General features: G+C 39.9%; 1 protein-coding gene across 1 annotated transcript; it reads left to right on the top strand.

The window, feature by feature from the left end:
• The first annotated feature begins 5595 nt into the window (after positions 1–5595).
• On the top strand, positions 5596–23992 carry tmem161b (transmembrane protein 161B). The gene is made up of 12 exons (XM_022192870.2): positions 5596–5838; positions 10269–10372; positions 11533–11613; positions 13086–13183; positions 13857–14013; positions 15425–15576; positions 15691–15751; positions 15866–16006; positions 17911–18024; positions 18913–19087; positions 19993–20089; positions 20198–23992. Exons 1-12 carry the CDS (start codon positions 5836–5838, stop codon positions 20473–20475), a joined length of 1461 nt encoding a protein of 486 aa, XP_022048562.1. The 5' UTR covers positions 5596–5835; the 3' UTR covers positions 20476–23992.

Below are 23992 nucleotides of genomic sequence, written 5' to 3'. Positions count from 1 at the left end.
GAACTGCCCTCGTCTCTCACTCACCACCGCTGAGCCAAAATCTCAACCAAGTGAGGAGGAAAAGAAATTCTCATCAATGCAAATTAGAGCCCACAACCCATGAGGAGCCTTGCTTGACTCACCAGTTCTCCATAAAACCAAAATCACAGGCTTTCACTTCCAAATCTTGTTGTCATATACGACTACAGATTCTCCATATTAACACAGGATAGTCAGCCATATCCATGGATTAGTCAGCAGTCACTTAAAAAGCCGTACCCACACTCAGGCTGCCACAAGAGAAAATAAGGACGCCTCTAATTCTGCCAGCATAATTGCCTGATTATAATGAGCTTCTCTCTCTCCCTCTTTCTCTCTCTCTCCTTCTAGCTCTGCCTTTATTTCTCAGTGTGTCTGCTGCTGCATGCATACAGACACACACACACACACACACACACTGCAGCCTAATTCTGACATAAATCAGTCTTCAATTGAATAGGGGGGAAAAAAAAATCAGCATTAATATTTTCTGCTGCTGCAGTGTTGCGGTGCAGCGTGAGGTGAAGCCTGGCATTTTCCAGTGACTTCAATAGATCATAGAGTTTTTGAGTAGAAAATAACGTATACAATAAAACAATTTACACTAAAATGCGTTACGGTTACATCGTCACACTCAGACAATTAATTGATTCTGTGCATTTCACACACACTGCCAGTAAGGTGTGTTAATGCGATACCAAGCATATGCCACTGTGCCCTTTGCTGCATTTTGAGTTTCTTGATTGTGTGTGAAACAGCAGAAAAAAGATCAACTGTACACCTTAAAATTATAAACTGTGCCGACGAAGAGAGAATTACTCAAATAAAAAGGAAGAAGAAAGGTTTGATGTGACAAGGAACAAGTGAAATATATATTTACACATTTAATACTAGACTGTAATGAGGCCTGGTAGTGATAATTTGAGGGTAAAATATCAGTGTCTTGTTAAATTTCAACTGAGGCCCAAAAGGAGATATTCAGTCTGAATGCAAACAGAATTGATGTCATGGTTTACAGAAAATCCCAGAATATATTTTTGGTTTAAGATTTTAATACTGAATCGGCATCTCTTTTATATTCAGATGAGAACAGCATCATTATGCAAACTTTCATTACAGCAAATTATTTTTCAGTCTTTTTTAAAAAGCGCAGTTTTTTTTTTACTTACAGTAACTCAATAATGTCAGCTTTGAGGTTTAAAGTGTACGTTTAAAAAGGATTACACATTGGCAAGAGTAGGTCCAAACAAAGAACTGAAACACATTCAAAATAGGCAGATAGTCAGTCTGTTTTTAGAAAAAAATGAAATATATATCATCATGCAACTTGTCTGTGGCCACAGAAGAGTGTCTTTGCAAACGGAAACACATCACCTAAGCAAAAGATACGCCCGTCTCATGATGAAATACTCGGAGAACACAAAGTACATGCTGCAGACAACATAATGCTACTAACTTTTGGAGTCGTTGTTATTCTGTATGCAGTGTTTTCACTTTGGCTATAGCATACATTGCCTTGTTCCACCAGGATTTGGTCTTCCATCCCTCTAAAGCTGTCTAAACCCAGACGCAGGCTAAATGAGCATGCCCACTCATGAATGCTTTTGCTTAATTACAATCCCTGATGGAAAAACTGCTGAGGGAGAAGCCTGAACACGGCCACATGCTACGATAGAAACAGAAGGGGTTTTTTTTCCTTAAAAAAAAAGACAAAATGCATGTGTTCAAGTGTGTATGAATGTCATTAATTTTAATAGGTGCATTCTCCTCCCCTCTGTCTGCAACAGACAAAAGCATTCTGTATGTGTTTCAATTTAATTTACAGAAATTATATTGATGTATTGAATCGGGACCTCGAAAGGTCTTGTTACTGTGCTGGATGCAAAAGCACCATAATATCTGAGAACAGGATCTAATGTCAACAATGGTTTGGACTGACATTTACATACAGTATGTAGGAGTTATTTAAACATCAGCTGCAGTGAACATGGAAATAAATTGTTGCCGGAAAAAATAATTTACCTACTATCGAATACAACACAGAGTAACTTTAAGTAAAAGGCTGTTTGCGTCTGCTGTTGTGTCAGGTCAGGATAAGGCAGATTACACATTAAGCCAAAGAGGAATCCTAGATTTAAAATTAAATATAATGTGTAACCAGCAGTCCAAAAAAAATGTTGACTGATTCAGCAATATGGAGTACAGAGAGGATCACATCGTATGATGCCATCGGCACCGTAGATATTTTCTAATGATTTCTGCAAATCCTTCACTAAATTGGTAAACTGAATTTAACAAGGACAATTTCTAGAGTGTATTTCTGTGGTTAACCAAATGTGTGCTCCACATGCCACATTACTCTACTTAAGAGTTTCTGTAAAGGAACTGTACGCTACACATAAATTATTCAGTAGTATTTGCATTTGCATTGTAATTTGCATTCTTGTAGATTACACAGAATGAAGGAGGAGGCGCTGCACCAAAGAGAATTACATTCTGAACCATTTCCAGTCCTACTGGTGAGGAGTTGACATGGATTTTTGTTCTATTTTCCTCCTCTGCTTCGAGGTATACTGCTGAGATCAGTGACACACATTTCAAACTGTTGTTTGATTAATAAAAGAAGGAAACGATGTATAATGCTCACCAGCACTCACGCACAAAAAGTCCTGCCATTAAAAATGAATCGTGACATTCAACAATGAGTCTATTTGATTGACTAGGCCGAGATTTTTACTGTAATATTCTCATCATCTTTATTTATATTGCAAGGCTTGTGAGTTGAAACTCAAAAGAACCAGCAGGCACGGAGGAGATGTCATATGGATTAAACACTAGGAAAGGGTGTGAAACTCTCACAGTACACTGAAGATCCTGGCTATTATGTTTCATCTAAAAATAACAAGTCTGACTAAAAAGAACAGACAACACTGAATAAGAAAAGAATAGAAAAAAAAAAACAAGCTCCAGAGAGAACAGAGTTCAAACAGCTGCAGTGATAGTGCTGAGTGTGATATGGAATACAACGAGGAGAATGTACAGTATGAGACTCCCTTCAATTATAAATGAAAAGGAAATCAGTGTGAAATGTATGGAATAACCCAGATTCTGAAATAAAACACTGTCTGCATCTATTTAGAGACACTTTGGTGAAATGACATCTTGTCTTTCAAATTACAGATTGCATGGGCCTTGGTGTATTTTATTTGTCCTCGTGTGAATTACCGCATCGCTTTAACTTAATTGCGTTCATTGCTGACATCATCATTAGTAAACAGCAATCAGCAGAGAGAGATGTCTGAGGGCCTCAGGGCAGAATGGTATTTGTAACAGAGCAAATGTGCAAGAGAGAAGATTGAGGCAGTGTGCGAGTACACTCCTGCAGTGTGTGTATTTGTGTGTGTGTGTCTACGTGCCATGAGGGGCTAGCACGATGCATCAAGGGGGTGGGGTAGGTATCCCTGCAATAAGAGAGGAGGGCTTAGCCAATATATGCGCATGTGCAAATACAGCCGAGCCTTATATAGCCACATGTTGATGCACATGGCATTCTGTATGCACAGGTACAAAGGCATATGCAAAAACGAATGTTCTGTGTACACCTGTGCCTAAGATTTGATCAGAACCTGAGCTATGCTCTAAACAGATTGCACCTCGGTCTTATGATTTTTAAAATGGGTGTAATTAAGTTTTGACACTTGGTGTGCCTTACTTTACCCGCGCATGTATATGAAGAACAAAAGCTTGTGCCGAAGAGAGAGAAACAAATAGAAGAAGCACTTTATACTGTATTCAGCAAGGGTTGCCGAGTTTCAGTTGCTGACAGTAATTGTAAGAGAATTAGTAATACCTAATTCAGGGTTATTTTTTTAGGATCTCTGTTCATTTACCTCCTTGTAGCATTATAAAACCAATCAGTTCTCTTTGTCCTGAATTTACTATAGAAAGATTAGGCTATTAGGCTAGAATATTGAAATGAATTTTTACATTTTAGGTGTTAATGCTTATAATAATGCAGTAGTCCTGTGTCTAACTGTACTCACAGCTCTAGCAGAAACATTCCAGAAACAGTAGTGGCAACCTATAAAGTATAACAAAATAGCACCACTCGAGAAAAATGCCAACTCATGGTAACACAACCACACTTGTTCTTGACACTTAATAAGGCTACATAGGATATTCATATGCAAGACAGTCTTTGTTCATTGAAACAGTGTCAAGTCAACTTACCGTTATTTATACAGCATATTTAAAGCAACAGACATTGCACCAAAGAGTTTTCCAGCAGAAAAACAAGACAGGCATTATGAATTAACTTATTAGGTTTCAATATCGAAATTTTGGCCCTACATTGATATTCATGCTGTGAATTTCCCTATGTAATTTAAAAATTAAGATAGATAGATAGATAGATAGATAGATAGATAGATAGATAGATAGATAGATAGATAGATAGATAGATAGATAGATAGATAGATAACACCAAGGGAAATTCAAGGATTAAGGATTGCAATCAAAGAATTGTACAAAATAAAACTTTACCTACCTTTAACATTAGTTTTATTAGACTTTACCTTAATTACGTTCGCCATTGAAGAGAGAAACCACCCGCAGATCAAACCCCTGCAGTTCCAGAACCAGAAATACCTGAGAGAGGACAAAGCACAAACTATGATCAAGAAGGGTTAGGCGAAGTTAGCAACTTGCAATGCTAAATATAAATGCAGGGAGGACATGACAAAGATTAACACGTGCAAAGACGTTTATATTAACAGAATGGCTAAGGTGAAGCCACTGCTAGATTGGAGAGAGAGATTTAGCTTAAAAAAAAGTAAAAGAAAACCAACAGTACGATAAAAAAAAAAAAAAACTAAGAGCAGTCAAAACAAGGAGGTAATTTGTAAATCAAAGTTATTCAAAGCTCATTCAGTGGCAACCATAAACTGTAGTCAAATATATAATATTGTCACCAAAAGCAAGCTCCTTTGACGTTTCTGTTGGTGTTAGGGACAACAGGTTTAGAGACAGCTAGCTACTTCCAGGTGGCTGTGGGATACATTTTTATTGACTTGCTTTTGACTGAATGACTTTATAACGACGTCAAAGTAGTGAATTTTGTGAAGGAAAACACTTCTTTTTGATCCCGCAGTGAAGTATTGAGGCAGCGTACAGTTAAAAATATCTTTACCATACAGACACTTGGTGGAAAATATGCTCAGTAACCACCGAGAAGCAGCTATTCAGAACAGGAACGCGGCGGACTGTTTTATTTGCTTCTATACACAGACGCGCCCACTGCCTCCTGTCAGACATTTAAAGCAGCCACCGAGCTGTCATGTGTGGTGGCCCTTTTCCGGTTGAGGCGGTCCTAATGCATGTGTATAGCGGTCCTGCCGAAGCCTGCATAAAATCCCAAACTCTTTGTAACGTTTATGTCAAATTAAAAATTACAAGCCATGCATGTATGTATAAGCTTTTACACAACCGAAGTATTATTTTATTTTGCGATGTGTGATTATTTAAACCCTCCTTGTCTACTCTTCCGTATACAGGCATATCCGAGGACACCTCCTTACTCAGAGTTTTAGTATGACCTCTACTGCAGTTGAAAATACTTGGGAGCGGAGGTTGAATCCATTGATTTTTTGACGATGTAACCCATTTCTGTCAGGATACGGTTACAGTTTGAATGAGAAACCCCTTTATTTTGTGCATAACCATCGCAAGAAGGGCTTATGTGCTCCTCGCCGCTTGATTTCCGACTCGGGGTGCTCAGTGTTGCCGGGGTAGAGTCCGTTTTAGCTGCACTGCATCAACATGGTGAGTTTGACAGCGAGCACCTGAACGCAACGATTTCTCTCATTTCTTCTTTGACAGAGCATCCGATGATAACATCTGTTGCCATGTGGATGTGCACTACAGCGTTGTTACCCTGCATGTGTCTGCAGCGGAGATGCTAGTGTGGATGCAGCGTAACGGAAGCCTAGCTTGCTAGCCGGAGCAGGTCCCTGTACCCGGCAGGGCAGTGTAGCTCCTTAGCTGGCGTTAGCTAAAAGTGAACGTTAACTGTAGTCGAGAGGCGTTAGTAGTGTTGCTGTTTTAACTGGTGTCCACTCATATATATTGTGTGGAAGTATTCACTTTAGTTTGTTTTGTCAGACAAGGGTTGTAGGTAAGGTTTATGGTTTGAATTTCACCAACTTAGCAGTTAGCATACTGTTCACCTGGCAACAGGATACCTTTGGGAGAAGTCAAGGTGTTTTCACCCACCTGAGCTGCTCCGTTCGACCTCTGGATGCCCACTGAGGATTTGTGAAGTTCACATATTGCAATGCCACTTTTCATTTCAAGTATTTGTAATTTCACAGACAGTGTTGTTGCACCTGTTACAAAAACGTTTGCAAGTTGAATTCGCTGAGTGAAATTAACAGATGAAAACTGCAAGCTGCACCATGTACACATTTTTCATTACATTTGTATAGGTACTAGTCTGAGAATAGGCATGTCTGACTGTTTCCATGATAGTGCCATTTTGATACAGCACCTCATGCATTTTCTCCAAAACACAGCCGATGTCCTCAATCCCGTAATCACAAAAAATGACTCAACCAATCAGCAGGATGGGATCATTATGAAATTTAGCAATTTTGAGGAGCTCCAAAAAGACAACGCTGACAGATTTTACAATATAGAAGTCATCACTTGGAAATTGTTAATGGAAAGGTATAATTATTAATTCTTTTGTTGATAAAGGTGAATCTAATCTAATCTAATCTTAAGCAAGCGGGTTCAGCGATCAAACAAAGAAAGGACATTTCATTATATTGTAGGGCTGCAATGTTATATTGTACTGTTAAATACTGAGGGAAGTTATAGAAAAACTAAAGCTATGTCACAGAAATTCAAAACATCCTGAATGTAATCAAGTGTCTTAGTACAATCTAAGTACCTGGACAATTTCAATTAATTCAATTTGATCCACTTTTGACTACAACTGTTGTACTTATATTATAAGATGTAATATTAGATCCATCGCATTAAGAGTTTGCAGCTAGAGAAGGAATAAATGCACCATAGAATAGCAAAGATGAATGAAACTGGGGATCAAAAGGTCAATATCGGGTTCACTCCTTCAAAGTTAGTTTCATGAGTAAAATAGTAGTGAAGTATTTGAGCTCTTATGGATGGTAGTTATCGCTGTTGCTCCCACTCCCCACCCCCAACAGATTTCATTTGGTAGTTGTGTGGAGGGGGTCAAGCAGACTGGGCCAGATAAGAGAGTCCATGCTGGCTCAATTTCCCCCAGGACTGAGATCCGTGCAGGTCCCCCACAGTGGATGGTCAGCATCCACCAGCAAAGACTGTTTGCTGCTGACCTATATTACATGACCAGTTCTCACATGGAGAAACGTCTTGAGTCAGAGAGGTTGTATTTTGTCACGCGTCACATCCGAGTGAGTATAATTGCCAAATAAATGGCACCCACTCTCCCCTATGTGACTCCAGAAGATGTATTGACTTTAGCTTTTGGAGCTTACCCCATGCTGGGTGACACTGGGGATCCCCATGACCAATCCAAAATGTAGGTCTAATGTACAGGTCTGGCCCGATCACCTCCTCTGTCACTTCCTCCTCCTATACCTGCTCCAGTCTGACATGAGTTTAACCATCAGAGATTTTTACTAGTATTATATGCAACGTTGTTAGTTTTGATAAATGTTTTTTATTACATTAGAAGCAACATATGTCTGGTGTTAGGTTAACATTTCAACTGTGTGTACCTCAAACTAATTACACTAACAAAAAGCATGTCGTTTAAAATATTTATGAAATCAGTGTCATTGCAGAAATTCAGTCGAGATTTTCTGTCACTTTTCAGTGTTTTCTGAAGGTTCTGATTTGAGTTGGAACAGAGAGGTTCGTTTAGCTTAATACTGTTGAGAGTGTCAACATTCTATTGAGAAAACACTGAAGACTTCAAAATCTGTCTTTCATTTTAGGGTGAGTGTAGATTCAGTGGCACTAGATCAGGGCTAACCGGGATCTAAGACTTTTCAGAGATAAACATATATTAATTGGGGATTAGTTTCCCAATTGGTTCCTCTTTGCTCAAGTGTGTGCAGGTACAGATATCAATGGTTCCTACAGATTGCCTAAGAGAAGCCGACCCACAGATCTTAGCCTACAGAGAGTAGATAAAAGCGCAACGTGATGAGAATGATTCTGGCCCCTTAAGCCTAAGTGAATATTGATCTAATGTGCTGGACTGATATTGAGCTCCTCGTGTTGCTAAATCTTTGGGTACCTGCCATAAGAGCGGCAGGCTCGTGGCCACACAGACATGACAAAGTGTCTTCTCAGTGCATATTGTATCATTAAATTTACTCAAATTAGTCAGTGTTAAGCAGTTGTTGTTTTGTTAATAATTAAATTACTCACAATTAATTAAATATTTACCTGTCTATGTTTTGTCATACAAATGTTCTGTGGTTATTATTATATTTATGGCATTGTTGTATTTTTTGTATGCTGCATTTTAGTGTTAATGCATTTTTCGGTCATTGTGGTCTGTGATACTAATCTTCTGTCACCTTCTAAGTTCAGTTTACATTTATGTAATAGCTGTCATGGTAGAGGTAATTCTCTGAAAATGAAATTGAAAGATGGCACATATATTTAAAAATGCCAATGTATTTTTTTCTAGTCTAGTATATTAAATATGACCCAAATAGTGTCAGTCCATTCCTACCATAGAAATGGTAAATAATTAATTTCTTGTTTTATTCATGACAATTATATTAATTGCTAATTGTTTTTGCTCATGATGATAACCACTTTGGTGGCAGGAGTTTAGAAAAATCTTGAACTGTTGCCAAGCTGACCACATTGTATAGATTTTCATGCCCACCAGCACTATGTCATCGCATCTACCACTGGCTACAAAAATTAAGAGGCTTATCATGTTGTGCAGAACAGTGGAGAGATACTACTGTTTACCATGTTGTTGAATTAAACATGCCTGGGGCATTGGGTAGACATGTGGCTCCGTCACATGAATCAAGTTGTGAATGTTATAAAAGCACTTACGTAAATCAGCCACAACATTAAAACTACCTGCCTGGTATTATGAAGAACCTCAATGTGTTGCCAAAGTTTCCTATAGGAGCATCATCATGGGACCTCTGAGGGTGTCCTGTTGAGTCTAGGACCAGGATGTTGGTAGCAGATCTTTTGGATAATGAGTGTTACAGGGTGGGTCCTCTGTGGATCGGCTTATTCTGGCATGTCCAGTGAATTCTATTGGCTTGGGATCTGGGATGCATGGAGGCCAGGTCAACAGCTGGTGCTCTTTGTCATGTTCCTCAAGCTGTTCTGAGCAGTTTTTGCACCATAGCAAAGTTTTAAGTCAGAAATTGTCACATTATATGGATGGTGTTTTTAGATAAAATGCTAAAATAACAATAAGAATTGATTTGAGAAAACTGGCATGGTATAATAGATGGGTTTTAGTTCTAGTAGTAGTACTACTAAAGCAATGAACTCCTGAGTTCCCAATGAAATACGGGTCATTCTTTGAACTGTGGGTCTTAATCATGGCTGTAGAGCCTAATCTCTACAACATTAAATAAAAAGATATTCTTCATATGTCTTCCTGTGAAATTACTGAAACCATCTACCTCAGATAGAGTATTCATTTACATTATTAATATAACATCTAAGTTAAGGGAAAGAGTCATCCACTATTTTAGATCAAGAGTTTGTCTACTTGGGACATCTTTATAGTCTCTACTGCTACCATTAACATTTTGACAAAGTGTATTATGTCATATCTGTCTGTGAACAGCTAATTGGATCATTATATTGTCAAGGAAGTATTTAAGAATTCAAATGTAGTATCCAATACATGTGCACAGTCTGAATGTTTATTGTCTGCAATCTAGGTAACGTGTCAAAAGAGTGCCTCTGAAGACTCTGATGTGCGTCAACAATTTTGTGTGTTAGCATGTGTTAAACTTGACTTGTGAACATAACAGTTATTATCAGATATTATGAAGACTTTTGGTCTGAGATTGGAAGTATAATTTTAAAGTTCAAATTGTGTTTTAAATACTTTCTACAGATGCAATCAAAAGACGTGCTTCAGTATGCATCAGCCTGAATAACCTATATTTAATATGTGCAATTACTTCCTTCAAAGGTATATATAATTGTTATTTAAATGTAATTTAAACCCTATCCTCTTTCCACAGGGTGTGATCGGTGTGCAGCTGGTGGTTACCATGGTAATGGCCAGTGTAATTCAGAAAATCATACCTCATTATTCTTTCGCAAGATGGCTACTCTGCAGTGGCAGGTACTGTAGAATCCTTTGCATGCTGTTTCAGATAGCTGCCCTAAATTTAGCATTTTAATTTCTTCATTGTAGTTGCCTCCTGAGGGGTTGATTTCAAAACGAGAGTTCAGAACAATTGGGATCAAAATGTTTATTTAGACGACAGAAGAAAAGAATCATTAAGACGCGCTGCACAGACCAAAGGGCATCAAAATATTGGGATGACCCAGGAGGAAGGCACATAAAAATAAAGTTCCTGCCTCATTTGCTCTAATTAGTGCCACATATGTTTTTCCGTAAACAGCTTATTGGAACACATTTAATAATTAATTCATTTTTCTTTTCAGGGCGCTGTTGAAACATTTTCAAAAAAGTTTTTGCCCTAAGCAGGAGGCCTGGCGTGTCCCTTCAGAATACTTTGTAATTAATTTTCCATAATAAATAAATATACAAAGGGAAAAACAAGCTGTGCTCCTTCTTTCCCCTCTAACACACAGAGTGCTTCTTAAGATGCTGTGACAAGAGGGTTTCTAAACAAAGTTAAGGAGGGTGCCTCAAATGTTTGTCTTCAAAAGGATGCTCTTAAATTAGGTCTTATTTCAAGTGTAATCCTTAAGGATGAATAACCTTGTCGTTGTACAGCCTTTCACAAGCACTTTTTTTTTAGATGTGTATCAGAATGGCTGATGTAAAGTAAAGCTTTGAGAAATGTCTGTTTCATGTGTATGTTGGTGTTGGGAAGTAAATCATAAAGCTCAGAGATGTTGCAAATTGAGACTTTGAGCCATTTTCATAGAATCAGGACTTAATGTCAGCACTTACAAGAGCATTTTTCACGAGGCTTTTGATAGTGCTTTAAAGAGTGATGTAAAGGCAATTTAAGCTTTTAACTGTGGGTGAAATACCCTTATTCTCACAAGAAAAGGAAATGAACAGACAAGTGATTATTTAAGATTTCTCAGTACGTTTATAAAGAAACCCACATGACTTACCTACTCCTTCGATACTTCAGAATCAACATAAATCATATTACTCTGGATTTCTTGGTAATTACATAGAAGGACAGCAAATCTAGCTTCACATTGTCCATTTTTTCAATGTCCACAACTGTAAATCTGTTGTATTGTGTCTCACTCTTTCCTCCTCCGTCTGAGTCTGATTCTCCTTTTCTTTGTTCACAGTCTGCGGTGGTATCAGCACCCTACGGAAGATGAGTTGAGGAGCTTAGCTGGGAAACAAAAAGGACAGAAGAGGAAAGACAGGTAGGTTGTAAGAGAGGGCAGAAAAGAAGAGGGGCTATTGTTTGGTAGTTTGGAAAAGCAGAGGAGGTAGAAAAGGTGCCCCTTTCATCACAGAGGAAAAAGATGAGAAGCAGACGTTTGAGATGGATGGAGACCACAGGCATGTCGACCAAAAAGATGAAGCTGATGTGTTTATGTGGCTCATTTAAGGCCTGTTTGAAGTAAGGAGATAGAAGTCTGTTTTTGTTGTTTTGTTCTTTTGTGGCTCTTCATTGGGACTCAGAGGAACTCGGCTTAGAAGTGGTCCCGTCTGGTGGATGTGAGGAAAGTTGGTCCTGTTTTTTGGGGGGACGTTACTACTAAGTCTATTTTAGGGAATGACAGTTTGAAAAGACTGCATCCACTCTGAAATCAAAGTTTCCCAAACAGCATTATACCTTCAAAGTGGTCAGGTGTCAAGCTTTGATTCTGGTGGATGATTTTCCTTCAAGACTACTTGGCAATTCAAAAAAAAAAAAACCTGCTATTCATTTTTTAAGGCTGCAGGTGGAAGTTGAACCATATGTTGAACACGCAAATTCAGTGCCGTTTCCTTTGTACTCTCCTTTTGAATGTGAATTTAAATTAAAGTCACAACTGAAAGTTAATCCTGACTGTCCCGCATGGTGTCCAGCTCTCCAACTTAAAGTGATTTCGTAGTTCAGTCCATTCTCTGACCCTGTATGAGGCAGGTCACCGCTCTCCAGCACCACATGCTCAGTAATCCCTTGAAGAAAAAGATGCACCACTGTCCTTTTGCCAGCTCGTGCCATGCAGCTCCATTCCCTTTGTTAACCGCCTGACTCCCTCAGTCAGGGGTAGAGCTGAGCCCCTTTTTTCCTGTCAGGTGCCTCAGAGATGAAATCTGTCCGGGGCATGTTTGGCCCTAGAGTCTTACAGTGGTATTGTCCTTATGAATTCAGCACACACACAGGGCTGAACAAAGTCCAGAAGTAAGGAGGCCCACCAGACAGTTCTTCAAACCCAAAGAATAGCTCTCCATGCACCTGTTGTTAGCGATTTAGTGTTGCCTTTGTGTTGGCCCCCTTGGTCATGACAGAGTCCAGTCGTTTTTGTAATAGAAGTATCTAGACCTATGCTAACCATTAAACTTGAATGCCAGAGCTGCATTGAATGTCACTATAAAGAATGGACTTTACTGTTGGACTCACTTCCACAATGACTATCTGGGTGGCAGATTTGGTTTTGGCATAATTGGTTTAGGCAGCAAGTTTTAACTTTAATTCTCCAATTCCATGTCACTTCTTGTTGTTTGCGAGAATGGAGTCCACTAAATTGATCTTTTTTTTCCAGCATAATTGTGACTTTTATGGTCCTACGCAGATTTAAAATAGGCTACTTGTCTGAAATTCTTTGTACTGTACTCATATTTAGAATTATTTTTTCTGTTTTTCTAACCCAAGTTGTTGCTTTGCTGCTCTGTCCTCTTCTAGGAAGTACAACGGTCACATAGAGAGTAAACCGCTAACAGTTCCCAAGGACATAGACTTACAGCTGGAGACGAAACGTATCACAGAAGTCGACACATTAGGTATAAATCTACGTATATTTCATCACATAAAAACAGTTTAACCCTTTGCGCTTCAGTGCGTAGTAGGTGTACCGCCGGCGGTACACCTACTAATTTGCATAGGAATTTCAAGAATGTCCGACGGCTGCAAACGCGATTATACAAACACTATACGCCGATGGAAAGCTTAGATTCTCATGAATCCGCCGGTATAAACCACTTTCAGATGCGATTACCACAGCGGGTGAGAAAAACACATTTGTCCGACAAAAACGAATATCCATCCATCCGTTCTCTATACACGGCTTCAACGCACACAGCGCGACTCACATTTCCGGGTTCATTATTACACACAGAATAAAAGATTCCACAAAAAACGGCCATAATCCAACCTTTTACATCCAGACAACACAAGCCAGTAAACTATTTTGTCCAAAACATGTCCTGAAGTCGGTATAAAATCCACGAATCGGTCGTTTTCAAGGAAATGCACCTCGCGATGTGCGTCCAATATTCCCCGTATTTTTCGTAATTTTTTTATTTAAAAATAGAATATTAGCGATTTTTTTGTACTGAAAACGGCTGGAATTGACTGCAGCTTAAAGGGTTAATCCTCACTGTTAGCTTACCCGAGCAGTGTAATGTATATTGTTATTGAATGTTTTGATTTCGTTTTATCCCTTTGTGCCCGCAGCATTGCACTACTTCCCAGAGTTCCAGTGGCTGGTGGACTTCACAGTGGCAGCAACTGTGGTCTATCTGATAACAGAACTCTACTACAGTGTGGCTAACCCCTCAGGAGAGATGAACATCAGTGTGGTCTGGTGCCTACTAGTACTCGCCTTTGTCATGTATCCTCACATCTCTATTTACATCTCGGTTCCTCTTTCGTCCTCTGAGTCTCCTCCGTGTTGTGGTGTAAACCGCTCTTTTAAATTGTAAGCACATGTATGTTATGCTTATCAGCGACTCGGTAGCGTTTGAGGTTTCTGCAGAACATGTTTTTGTGGTTTCTCCTCTCCACCCACACACTTCAATTATTTTCGAACATGTCATAGGTTATTACGTCTTTGTCTATAAGAGAGATGCAGCAGTGCGGGTAAGAGGCTATGAAATGACTGCCTACTGGCTCGACTGCCATCGCCTTTATCCTCCACCTGCTCTTTTGCTATGCTGAATGATGGTTAAATAATATACATTATCCTTGCCACCGACCAAAAGGATCAATCTTTCCAGTTCTGCTGGTCAGGCCTGGCTCCGTGCGGTCAGATGGTGTGTCATTTCCTGCCTGTGCTGGAGATTGGCGGCCCAATTTCCACAGCCCAACAGACTGATGTGCTTCGGGAAAAGGACAGACCGAGGAACTGATGAAACGGGACGATGAAAATGAGGGAATATGTCGCCCCAATATATGTGTTAATGGGGCACTTGATTTCAGTTTTCCCATTTCAGCTCTGATGACATGGTGAGGACTCTTGCCCTGGAGATCAGCTGCCCTGCTCTGTTAACCTTTTACTAATAACACTGGAACTCTGGAGTTTCTCAAGTATATGCGTTTAATGGTATTTACTTGCTTTTTTCCATTTGTTTAGTGAAGCTGATCAACATGACTGAATATCTTCTTCTCTGGCCAATGTCGACTGGCTGACTTGGCAGTCTGTTGATTGTAGGCCACTACATGGTAGCTCAAGTATGATCATTTCCCTCTCAGCGTCATGCTGCCTCTAAGTTATCTAGTGAATGTTTATGCAGCTGTCTTCACAGCACAAAATGAGGGTTATTGGGAGACAGCATCCACTGGCTTGAATACCATTCTTGAATTGGTCTGAAAGGGAGTGAATGGCATACTGTCACCAGAAACGTTGCAGAGTCCGAGGTTATCTCCGCGGCAACCAGTTCACTGGCGATGGTAAAGAGTAAAATACAGTTGTGACCTCAATGGCATGCACCACTTTCAAAGCAGCACATATTCTATATTCACACATGCCAAGTAGCAGCGTTTGTATGGTATTAAGGAGCTGAGGGTTCACACAGAGCCTGTAAGTATGCACAGACTGTGTCCTTCTGCAAAGATGGACAAACATTTAGTGTGGTGAAAAGCTGTGTGTTACAATTTCTTTTTGTACTGGCCTATTGAGGATAATTACCGGTTTCCCTTGGATTTACAAAAAAGACATTATACTATTTCTGCACAGTGGTTTGAATTTGCTTTTCATATCAGTGTGCTTCTTGGGATGTTTTTCCTTGACTCTGTCTCCACAGTAAGACCCTTTTCTCTCTAACGGCCCACTACTTCAAGCTGGAGGAAGGAGGCGAACGCTCACTCTGCATTACTTTTGCTTTCTTCTTTTTTGTCAAAGCCATGGCCATTCTTATAGTCACTGAAAACTACCTGGAGTTTGGTCTGGAGTCAGGTCAGTAGTGTACAAAGCCTTTCTCACAAATGACCCTGATGGTAGGAACTTTTTTTTTTTTTTAACTTCTGGTCCTGTTCAGTGAGTCACTGTTGAACATTTCTTCATTTCTAGGCTTTGCAAACTTTTCCGACAGCGCTCAACAGTTTCTGGAACACCAGGGCATGGAGTCCCAGTAAGTACAACATCAGTATTCTCATAGTATCATTTTTGTTTTCTCTGCAGTCATGAATTCTTTATGACTCATGAAACTACAGTAGTATCTCACTGTGTGTTTTCTCTTTCATAGGGGTCCCATATCTAAGCTCACCTTCAAGTTGATCCTGGCCTTGCTGTGCTCTCTCATTGGAGCTTTTCTGACTTTCCCTGGTCTACGATTGGCCCAGATGCACCTAGATGCACTCACTTTAACCACAGCCAAATTTACACAGTGAGTCCTCTGCACTAATCTCTGTCCACGTTTGATTTCTTCCTTCTAATACAAGGGTAGAAAAGGTGTCAATAATTGTTGAAACATAACCTTCGCAATCATTAAAAGAAACTGGAGAACTGGTCAGTAAATATTCAGAACTTGCTTTATTTTTGTAATGTGTTCCATTTCATGTGTAATAAAAACAAAAGGTGCAGGTAGACTACATGGAAAATATTGTACCCAAAGTCCATTCTCAATGCAACAAACGCAAGTACACTTGTGACTACAACAACAATAGCAATACTACATATAATTTCCAATTAAGGCTGATTATATGAACATGGTTCTAAAAGAACCTGTGACCACCACAGTTTTGTTTGATTCGTTCTGGTTTGCGTTTAATGCAACATGGCTTCATGAGCACAGAAAAGGGTAAAAGGATCAGATCCCCACAATGTACGGATTTGTAGATGATTCTGACTGAAGTTGCAGTGGATTTTTTGCTCACCTCATATTATTTGCAAGACTAAGGTTTACCACAGAATGCAAACGAAGTCTGATGAATTTAGATGGCACCTTTTTTATTTCATAAATCAAAACGCATTTGGTTCATATCAGATCCACCATGTTTTCTGTGGACGAGAATGACAAACATAGTTACTGAAGTTTTTACACCCAAATAGTAAATGAAAAGATGACTAGCCTTCTCTAGAAGCTTGGCACTCTGCCACCATCATTCAAGTTGCACACTCACATTCAGGGACAATTTAGAATTAAATTGTCACCATGTTTTTGGATTGTGGGAGAAGCATACACATTGAGAACATGCAAACTCCATGCAGAAAGATCCCAGGCCCAGGCTGGGACGTGAACCACTGATTGTCTAGCTACAAGGTGACAGTGCTGACCCCCGATCCACTTTTCAGCCCATATTTCCACTCAAAAATTATTCAGGTTAGTCAAAGGTAGTGTCTACAGATACGGACCCGTACCCGTAGCCTGTGGCCTACGGATACGTCACTTTCCATTTGCCAGACAGATACGGACACGTACGTGAGTCTCTCGAGTCAAGAAGCTGCTAACCACTGCAAACTGTTGAAAGGTAAGCAAAGGTTAAGATTAGGGTTAGTGTTAGGGTCAGGTTTAGGGTCCATACCTGTAGTACCGATGCTACAGGTCTGTACCTCCAGCGTCTACCGGGAGTTACGTGACCAGATCTCGCGTATCTTATTGGCAAATGGAAAGTGCTGTATCCGTAGGCCACAGGCTACGGGTACGGGTCCGTACCTCTAGCAACTACCTTAGTCAAATGTGTACATAGATCTAGGCTTAATAATATTTGATGTGCTCAAATTGGCCACAGAAACTGTGATCGAGAATCAAACCGTTCTATTCAGGACGATGAAGAAACCGTAGCGTAGCGGTGCTTCTCTCCTACTATTCAGAGTCTGTCAGATACAAGAGAGCACCCCGCGAGTTAGATGAAGACTTCCTCAGTTTCGTCAGATTTCTATTTCAGAACCCACTGGGTGGCATGTCTCCAGCCATGATAGGGGGTGAGGAGCAGGGAGCACATCGCATTCAGATAATCCACTTTGGCATAGCAGACTCACCAAAATGGCCTCCTCTTCCATTCCCCCTCTTAAGTGTCACAAGCTTACATCCTCAGACCCTGTCACTAGCAGGGATTATCTGCAAGCCCTTCAAAATGTGGGCCTTGGTTATCTTCTCACCCCTCTCAATGAAAGTTGCACTGATAACATGAACCTTATTTCTCTAACTTGAAATTGAGATTAAAAAGTGATGATTTTAGCGAGGTGCTCAAGTTTATATAATACGTAGATTCACAGATGATTCTGGGAAAATTCTTGAGCAGAACTTGTTTGACTTATTTTTTTCTTTCTATCTTTCTTTTTCTGTAGGACTCTGCTTCATATCAACTTCCTGTCCCCGCTCATCATGGTCCTGCTGTGGGTAAAGCCTATTACCAAGGACTACATAATGAACCCCACTCTGGGAAAGGAGAGTGTGCCTTTGTAAGTAAAAATAATTAGCTGGCGTACAGTATGCATATCCATACAGTAACATTTGGAGGAACTTTTCTTCTACTGTTAAATACAATATAAACTGTGCTGCAGCTGGATGAATTAGAGTGAAAAAAAAATTTTTAAATTGTCTTTTTTATATGTAGTGTTTGTTTCATTGGAACACGAAGAAATTTCAACCAATAAGCTCCATAAGCAAATAAATTACTCACATGGGTACTCTGTATCAGTGCGCAAATGAAAGTACGTGCACTTGGTCTGACAACAGGGTCATTGATGCACCTCTACATGCCACTCAAACAAGAGGGATTTGACGATGTCGTCGAGCTGTGAAAATAAAAGTAATTGCTGCTTTTTTGCTGGAAAATGGATGTAAACAAAGCGACGCCAGTTAGGAGAATGGAATTTACAACGGTTCGATGAGAGGAGCGTATTCAGCTCATAGATAAACTGGAAACAACACACACATTGTCTACGTGGATTCAATTAGATTGTAAACAAATTTAGTCATACCTGAATTAAGGCTCTTCACTCTATCTTCCATCTCTTTTTTTTATCGTAAGATAGCGTGTTTTATTTGTCACGTAAGTTTGAATTGTGTCACGTGTCTCGCTTTCTTCTTTTACCGACACTGGCTGTGATACCATCAAGGTCAAACCCGATTAAGTCTGATTTCATGTTACAGTGCCCCACTTTCATCTTTTCATTCCTCAATTTCACCCTCTCTTACTTTTTCTTTGTTTGTTTGTCTGTTTGAGACTCTCTCTATCTCAGCGTCTCTGCCTCCCATCCGAGTGATGAAGCAGATCCATGGTGTGCTGAGTTTGCGGGCTGGAAGAAGCCACCTTTTCATCTCTCCTGTCTTTCTATTAATGCCAGGATGACTGAACAGACATATGACACTCTGCGGTTATGGGCCATCATACTGATGTGTATGCTCCGGCTTGCCATGATGAGGCATCACTTGCAGGCCTACCTCAACCTGGCCCAGAAGGGCGTGGACCAGATGAAGAAGGAGGCGGGACGGATAAGTACCGTTGACCTGCAGAAGATGGTGAGTAAATATTGATCCAGATTGCAGCTCTGCATTAATGGAAAGACTGTATCTCTTATCTAAGCGGTGCTCTGAAAGTTACAGCCCTGCTTAGATCATGTAGATGGGTGACGTGGCTTCTGTTGTAGCGGTGGGGAAATGTAGGTATAAGTCAGTTTCTACGTATTTAAAAAAAGTAAGTCTAAGGTCCTGCCGTTATGAAGTAAGAGTAGAGCACAAAACGCAATCAGCTGTGCTCTTGTATTATTCAGAAGTCATGCAGTCTACCTGTGGTGCATTTGGAAATTGGCTACATAATCAATGAGTGCCTTAGACACTTGCTTCAGTTGTGGCCAATCAGATCAGTTTCTATGATTCCCTTTATAACAAGAAGCACTGACAGTTTAGGCTAATGCAGACAAGCCTCTTGTAGTGCACAGTGGAAAGTGTTAATATATGTCAGCCCAAGTTAGAACGGGTGGCACTGCAAATACAGACCTGCTGTCAAGAGCAGAGAGTGTCAAAGTTTTGTTGTGTTTCGGATTATTTGCAGCCCACAACAGAGAAAAAAAGTGTGTGATTAATCCTGACCGACTGCATTCAATATCAAAATATCATATTTAATTATTTTGGAGCTGTTAAAGAAATATGTATTTACTGATTTGTAATTTCAACATGTTTTATTACTGAAGTTATGGTTGCATGAAGTGACACCTCCAGTGATCCATCGTTATCAGTATAAATGCAATTTGTCCAATAAGAAAAAACATTATTAAAACTGACATTGGCCTGTAAGCAGAGAGCCATGCTATGTTGTAGAAGCTGTAGCTGTGATTCTTTGTTTAAATGTTTTGCATAATTCTTTGTTAAATATTTGGTGTTAAAAGCTTAATATAATGCTGCTCTTCTCCTCTCATTTCTCTAAGGTTGCGCGTGTTTTTTACTACTTGTGTGTAATCGCACTACAGTATGTGGCACCACTGGTGATGCTGCTACATACAACTTTGCTGCTAAAAACTTTAGGTGAGCCATCCACTGCTCTCTTTTTTTTTTTTTTCCAGTTCATAATATCTCATTGCCTTCTGTTAGTTCAAGCTGTTTTCTTTCTTTGCCTCCCTTTGGTATGACCAGGTGGTCACTCCTGGTGGGTCTATCCTGAAGAAGACCTGCCTTGCACCTATGAAATGAACTCTGTGACGGAGGCAGCACCAGTAGCGGCTCCGGTCGTAGAAACAGGAGCCCGGGCGTCGGTAGCCCAGCTGTCAGTGGCTCTGGGAGGTCTAAAGACTGTTTTCACCCCCTTACTTTTCCGGGGCCTCTTCTCCTTCTTCACTTGGTGGATTGCTGCCTGCCTCTTCTCCACCTCCCTCTTTGGCCTCTTCTACCATCAGTATCTCATGGCTGCATAGCATCACCGATCCAACAGCGGCACCCGAGACCCCCACAGTGCTGCCGTGTGTTCGGCCCAATCAGAAAGGACTGAGCGGGGGCAAAAAGAGGCCTGCTGATGACTCTGCTCTTAAACTCCCCTCCCTCCATCTCTCTGACCACCTCACAATGACTGATCATATCATCAGAGCTCCTGGTTCACCTTCCAGTGCTTCCTCCACAGATGACTGTGAACTCTTGTCATTGTTTTTACTTCTACGACCACCACTTTTTGTTTGGGCAGGCACGATATCGGAACCTTACCAAGAAACAGTACGAGTTAGAGGAGTATTAATCGTTGTCAGCAGTAATGGAAAAACTGGTCCAGATTTCTGTAGTAAATCTGAATGGCGTTAGAGGCCGAGATGCTGGATGCAATTAATTTTACATGTTGAGACGTTGTGTGGCAGTTCTGTCATATGAATGGGGGCCAACGGGGAGAGTTTAATCAGTGGTATCTGTTCACAAGAGAGCACGTGCAATGAGTTTAATCCATAAGCATCTTCAGATTCGTGAGGTCTTTTAATTTAAAAAACCATAAATGCAGCTTCTTTACAGTTTGATTTCATGCTCTTGTCCTCCTTTTTAAATTCCTTCTATTTACAGTGGTGGTTATTTCCCTTTTAAACTAATATTGGCAATGAATTACACCACAGATTTATCCATTCCTGGAATTACTCAGCATAAATGGATACATGTTGTTTGGGGCCTTGACATTAAGTGTCAGACAGCCGCTATTTTCCAGTTTGTATTCATGACTGTGCTCAGTTCCTCAGTGACTGTAAAGAAGCTACATTTAGACATGAACAAGACATCACTGAATCTGGATTTTTATTTTAATTTTTTAAGGGGGCTAATTTGTGACTTCACATTAGCCTAAAATTCTATTTTTTATTTGTTTTAATTCCATTTTGGGGACACCGATAACTGCCATACTTGGGCCCCAGGCTTGTTTCTCAATGAAATCTTTAAAATATGCGGGGGTTTTTGTTTGGCCTGTTTTTCCTCAGATGTGTCACTGAAGTGTCTGAGAGTCTTAAAATACTGCAGTCAGTACCAGTGAGTCTTTTTTTTTTTTTTTAGAATCGGAGGAGGGAGAGGCAGCCTGTGGGTGTTTCCAGGCTGGTTAGGAAGGACTGTGATCAAACCAGGGTTATAGAGTGGACAACAAGAGCTGTACTTGCAGGGGAGCTGAAGGAGATGTTAAACTCATGACGAGACGTCTCACTGACTTGAAGCTGATGTGTTTAAATCTGTCTAACTGAACTTGCCATAGAGGACAAACTTCCATATTTAAATGCAAGGTGTTCCAATAGCTTTGTGATGTTCTAATTTGCATCGTTAACCTTCCCGGTTTTCACTGAGCCATTTTAGAAGCTATGGGAGAATTCTGAGCAGCGAAGACGATTCAAAGAGAGGACAACATGCAGGGCCCCAGTTCAACGTATGTGCTTGCATCCGTGTGTCTGTCTGCATGTACAGGATCTCTGCTGTTGGTTAGCTGCAATCTGAACGGGCATTGTGATCAAGAGGAGATGATGTCCGCTACTGTTGAGAAATCACTGGCCTTTATGTTCTGATTTCCACTTTTCTTTGTATTTTTTAACCTTTACCCATCCCTTGCTTTTTAACCCATTTGAGAGCAATCTTGTCTTTGTTTTATATTCATTTTGTAATGGATTAAATTGTGGATTTGTGAAAGTTTTGATTTTAAAATGGCGCCAAGCGAGTGCGTCCCCCGCTGTCCTGTTGGCTGTGGGTCTGACGTGTGCTGGTGTTTGAAACTGGACTACAACTCTGCGGCCTTCTGTTTTATTCTGTAGATCCGTCTTGATAAAGAGGGACTCACTGGCTCTGATTCACAAAAGGACATATTTGCTGTGTCTTAGTATACTGTAATCCTTTGGTGGGCAAATGTACGCACAAAACAGTCATTGTGCTGGTGACACACCGGCCAGTGTGATTGTCCAGTCTATTCAGGAATGTAGGGTACATAGTGCCAGATTAATTACAGATCACACAATCCCGGGGTTCTCTGGCATCTCATTATTGCGTTTATATATATATATATATATACCAGAGCTGTAATTTCTAAATTCCAGCTCTCGAGTTTTGTACAGAACACATTTTACAAAGTCCAGCAGCACCATATCAGCATTTCTAAGCTCCTGATGTCGAAAGTCTTAGCTTTAGTTTGTGTCCGTTTTAAACGAAGAGGAATATGCACATAATGAATGTATCAATCCTGCCTAATTTCTAGATTGTTTTTCATGAGAATGATTTGTATGGTGAGTTGATTTAACGCCCCCCCCTCCCCTCCACCCCCTTCACTTCTTGAACTCTCGACTTGTCTAATACCATCTGTTTAATCTGCCTCTCAAACTAAATCTAATTTGTCCTAATGACTATTTTTATTGATTGATCTGTCTTTTTTTTGTATTTATTACACATGTTGAGGCCTGTAAACATTTCTAATTTTAATAACATCCCCTTTTTTTTGAGTGCATGATGGCTAAGAATCTGTTTTAAAAATGTGTCTGACAAATCAGTTGCGGATTAACTTTTCTTTGAAGGAGCAATCCGTTCAGTTGAGGAACAGCTGGGATACTTTCGGAATCCATGGGCCTAATCAGGCGTCGTTTTCTTCAGTTTGTTACCACTGAAAGTGTTTTATTATTCATTGTTGGGTTCACAAAGTAAATTTCACACATTGTTGTCTTTCATGTATTTATTTCTGCTTTAGATTTTGTCTAAAATAAATTATGTTCTTTACTTTGTCCTTTTTTTATTTTATACTCTACTCACTCACTGGATTCATACATAACTTTAGCGGTAACGCGACGGGAAGATGGGTTCATTTACGCAGCTTTAGATGCAATTGGCACTTTAGATATGAATTTGCTGTGAAATTTAAAGCAAGGACCCACTTGCTTTGGTTTTTAGTTGGGGAAAAAAAGAGCTTGTTTTTCTGCCTTCTTACAGTCCTAAGAAGGAGAAAACCTCTGATTTGTTGGTCATTGTCTTTTCGGACCAACTCTTGTTCCCAGATGGCCAAAGAGAGAAACTGAGTTTAGATATTTAATACATCCACTTTACTTTTTTTTGAGTCAGTAAACTGCCGAAATGACAGCAAGTCAGTCACAGTGTTGAATTTTGGTGATATTCTTTCAGATACATTAGAATGACTCAAGAAAAACACTCGTCACCAAAGACTTGTTTGTGAAATCGTCTCCTCATTGATTCAGACTGTCTGCTTGTTGAACCTTCCTCCCTCCAAATTAGGCCGACAAAAGTCATATAAATGTGGTTGAGAACAATAATAATTTTTGGTATGTTGTGTGTCGGGAAATTGTTCTCTTTCTTTAAGTAGTGCTGTGTTTTTAAAAACCTAACCGGTAAACGAGAACTTTTTTTACAGGGATGAAAAAAAGCTGGTTTTATACTGAGTCAGAGTGTCAAACTGTTAAATATCTTGAATAAAGTGGTGTTGTTTTTATA

Source organism: Acanthochromis polyacanthus, chromosome 7, assembly GCF_021347895.1.
Source record: "Acanthochromis polyacanthus isolate Apoly-LR-REF ecotype Palm Island chromosome 7, KAUST_Apoly_ChrSc, whole genome shotgun sequence".
Lineage (NCBI taxonomy): Eukaryota > Metazoa > Chordata > Actinopteri > Pomacentridae > Acanthochromis > Acanthochromis polyacanthus.
This window is presented reverse-complemented; position numbering and strand designations above follow the sequence as displayed.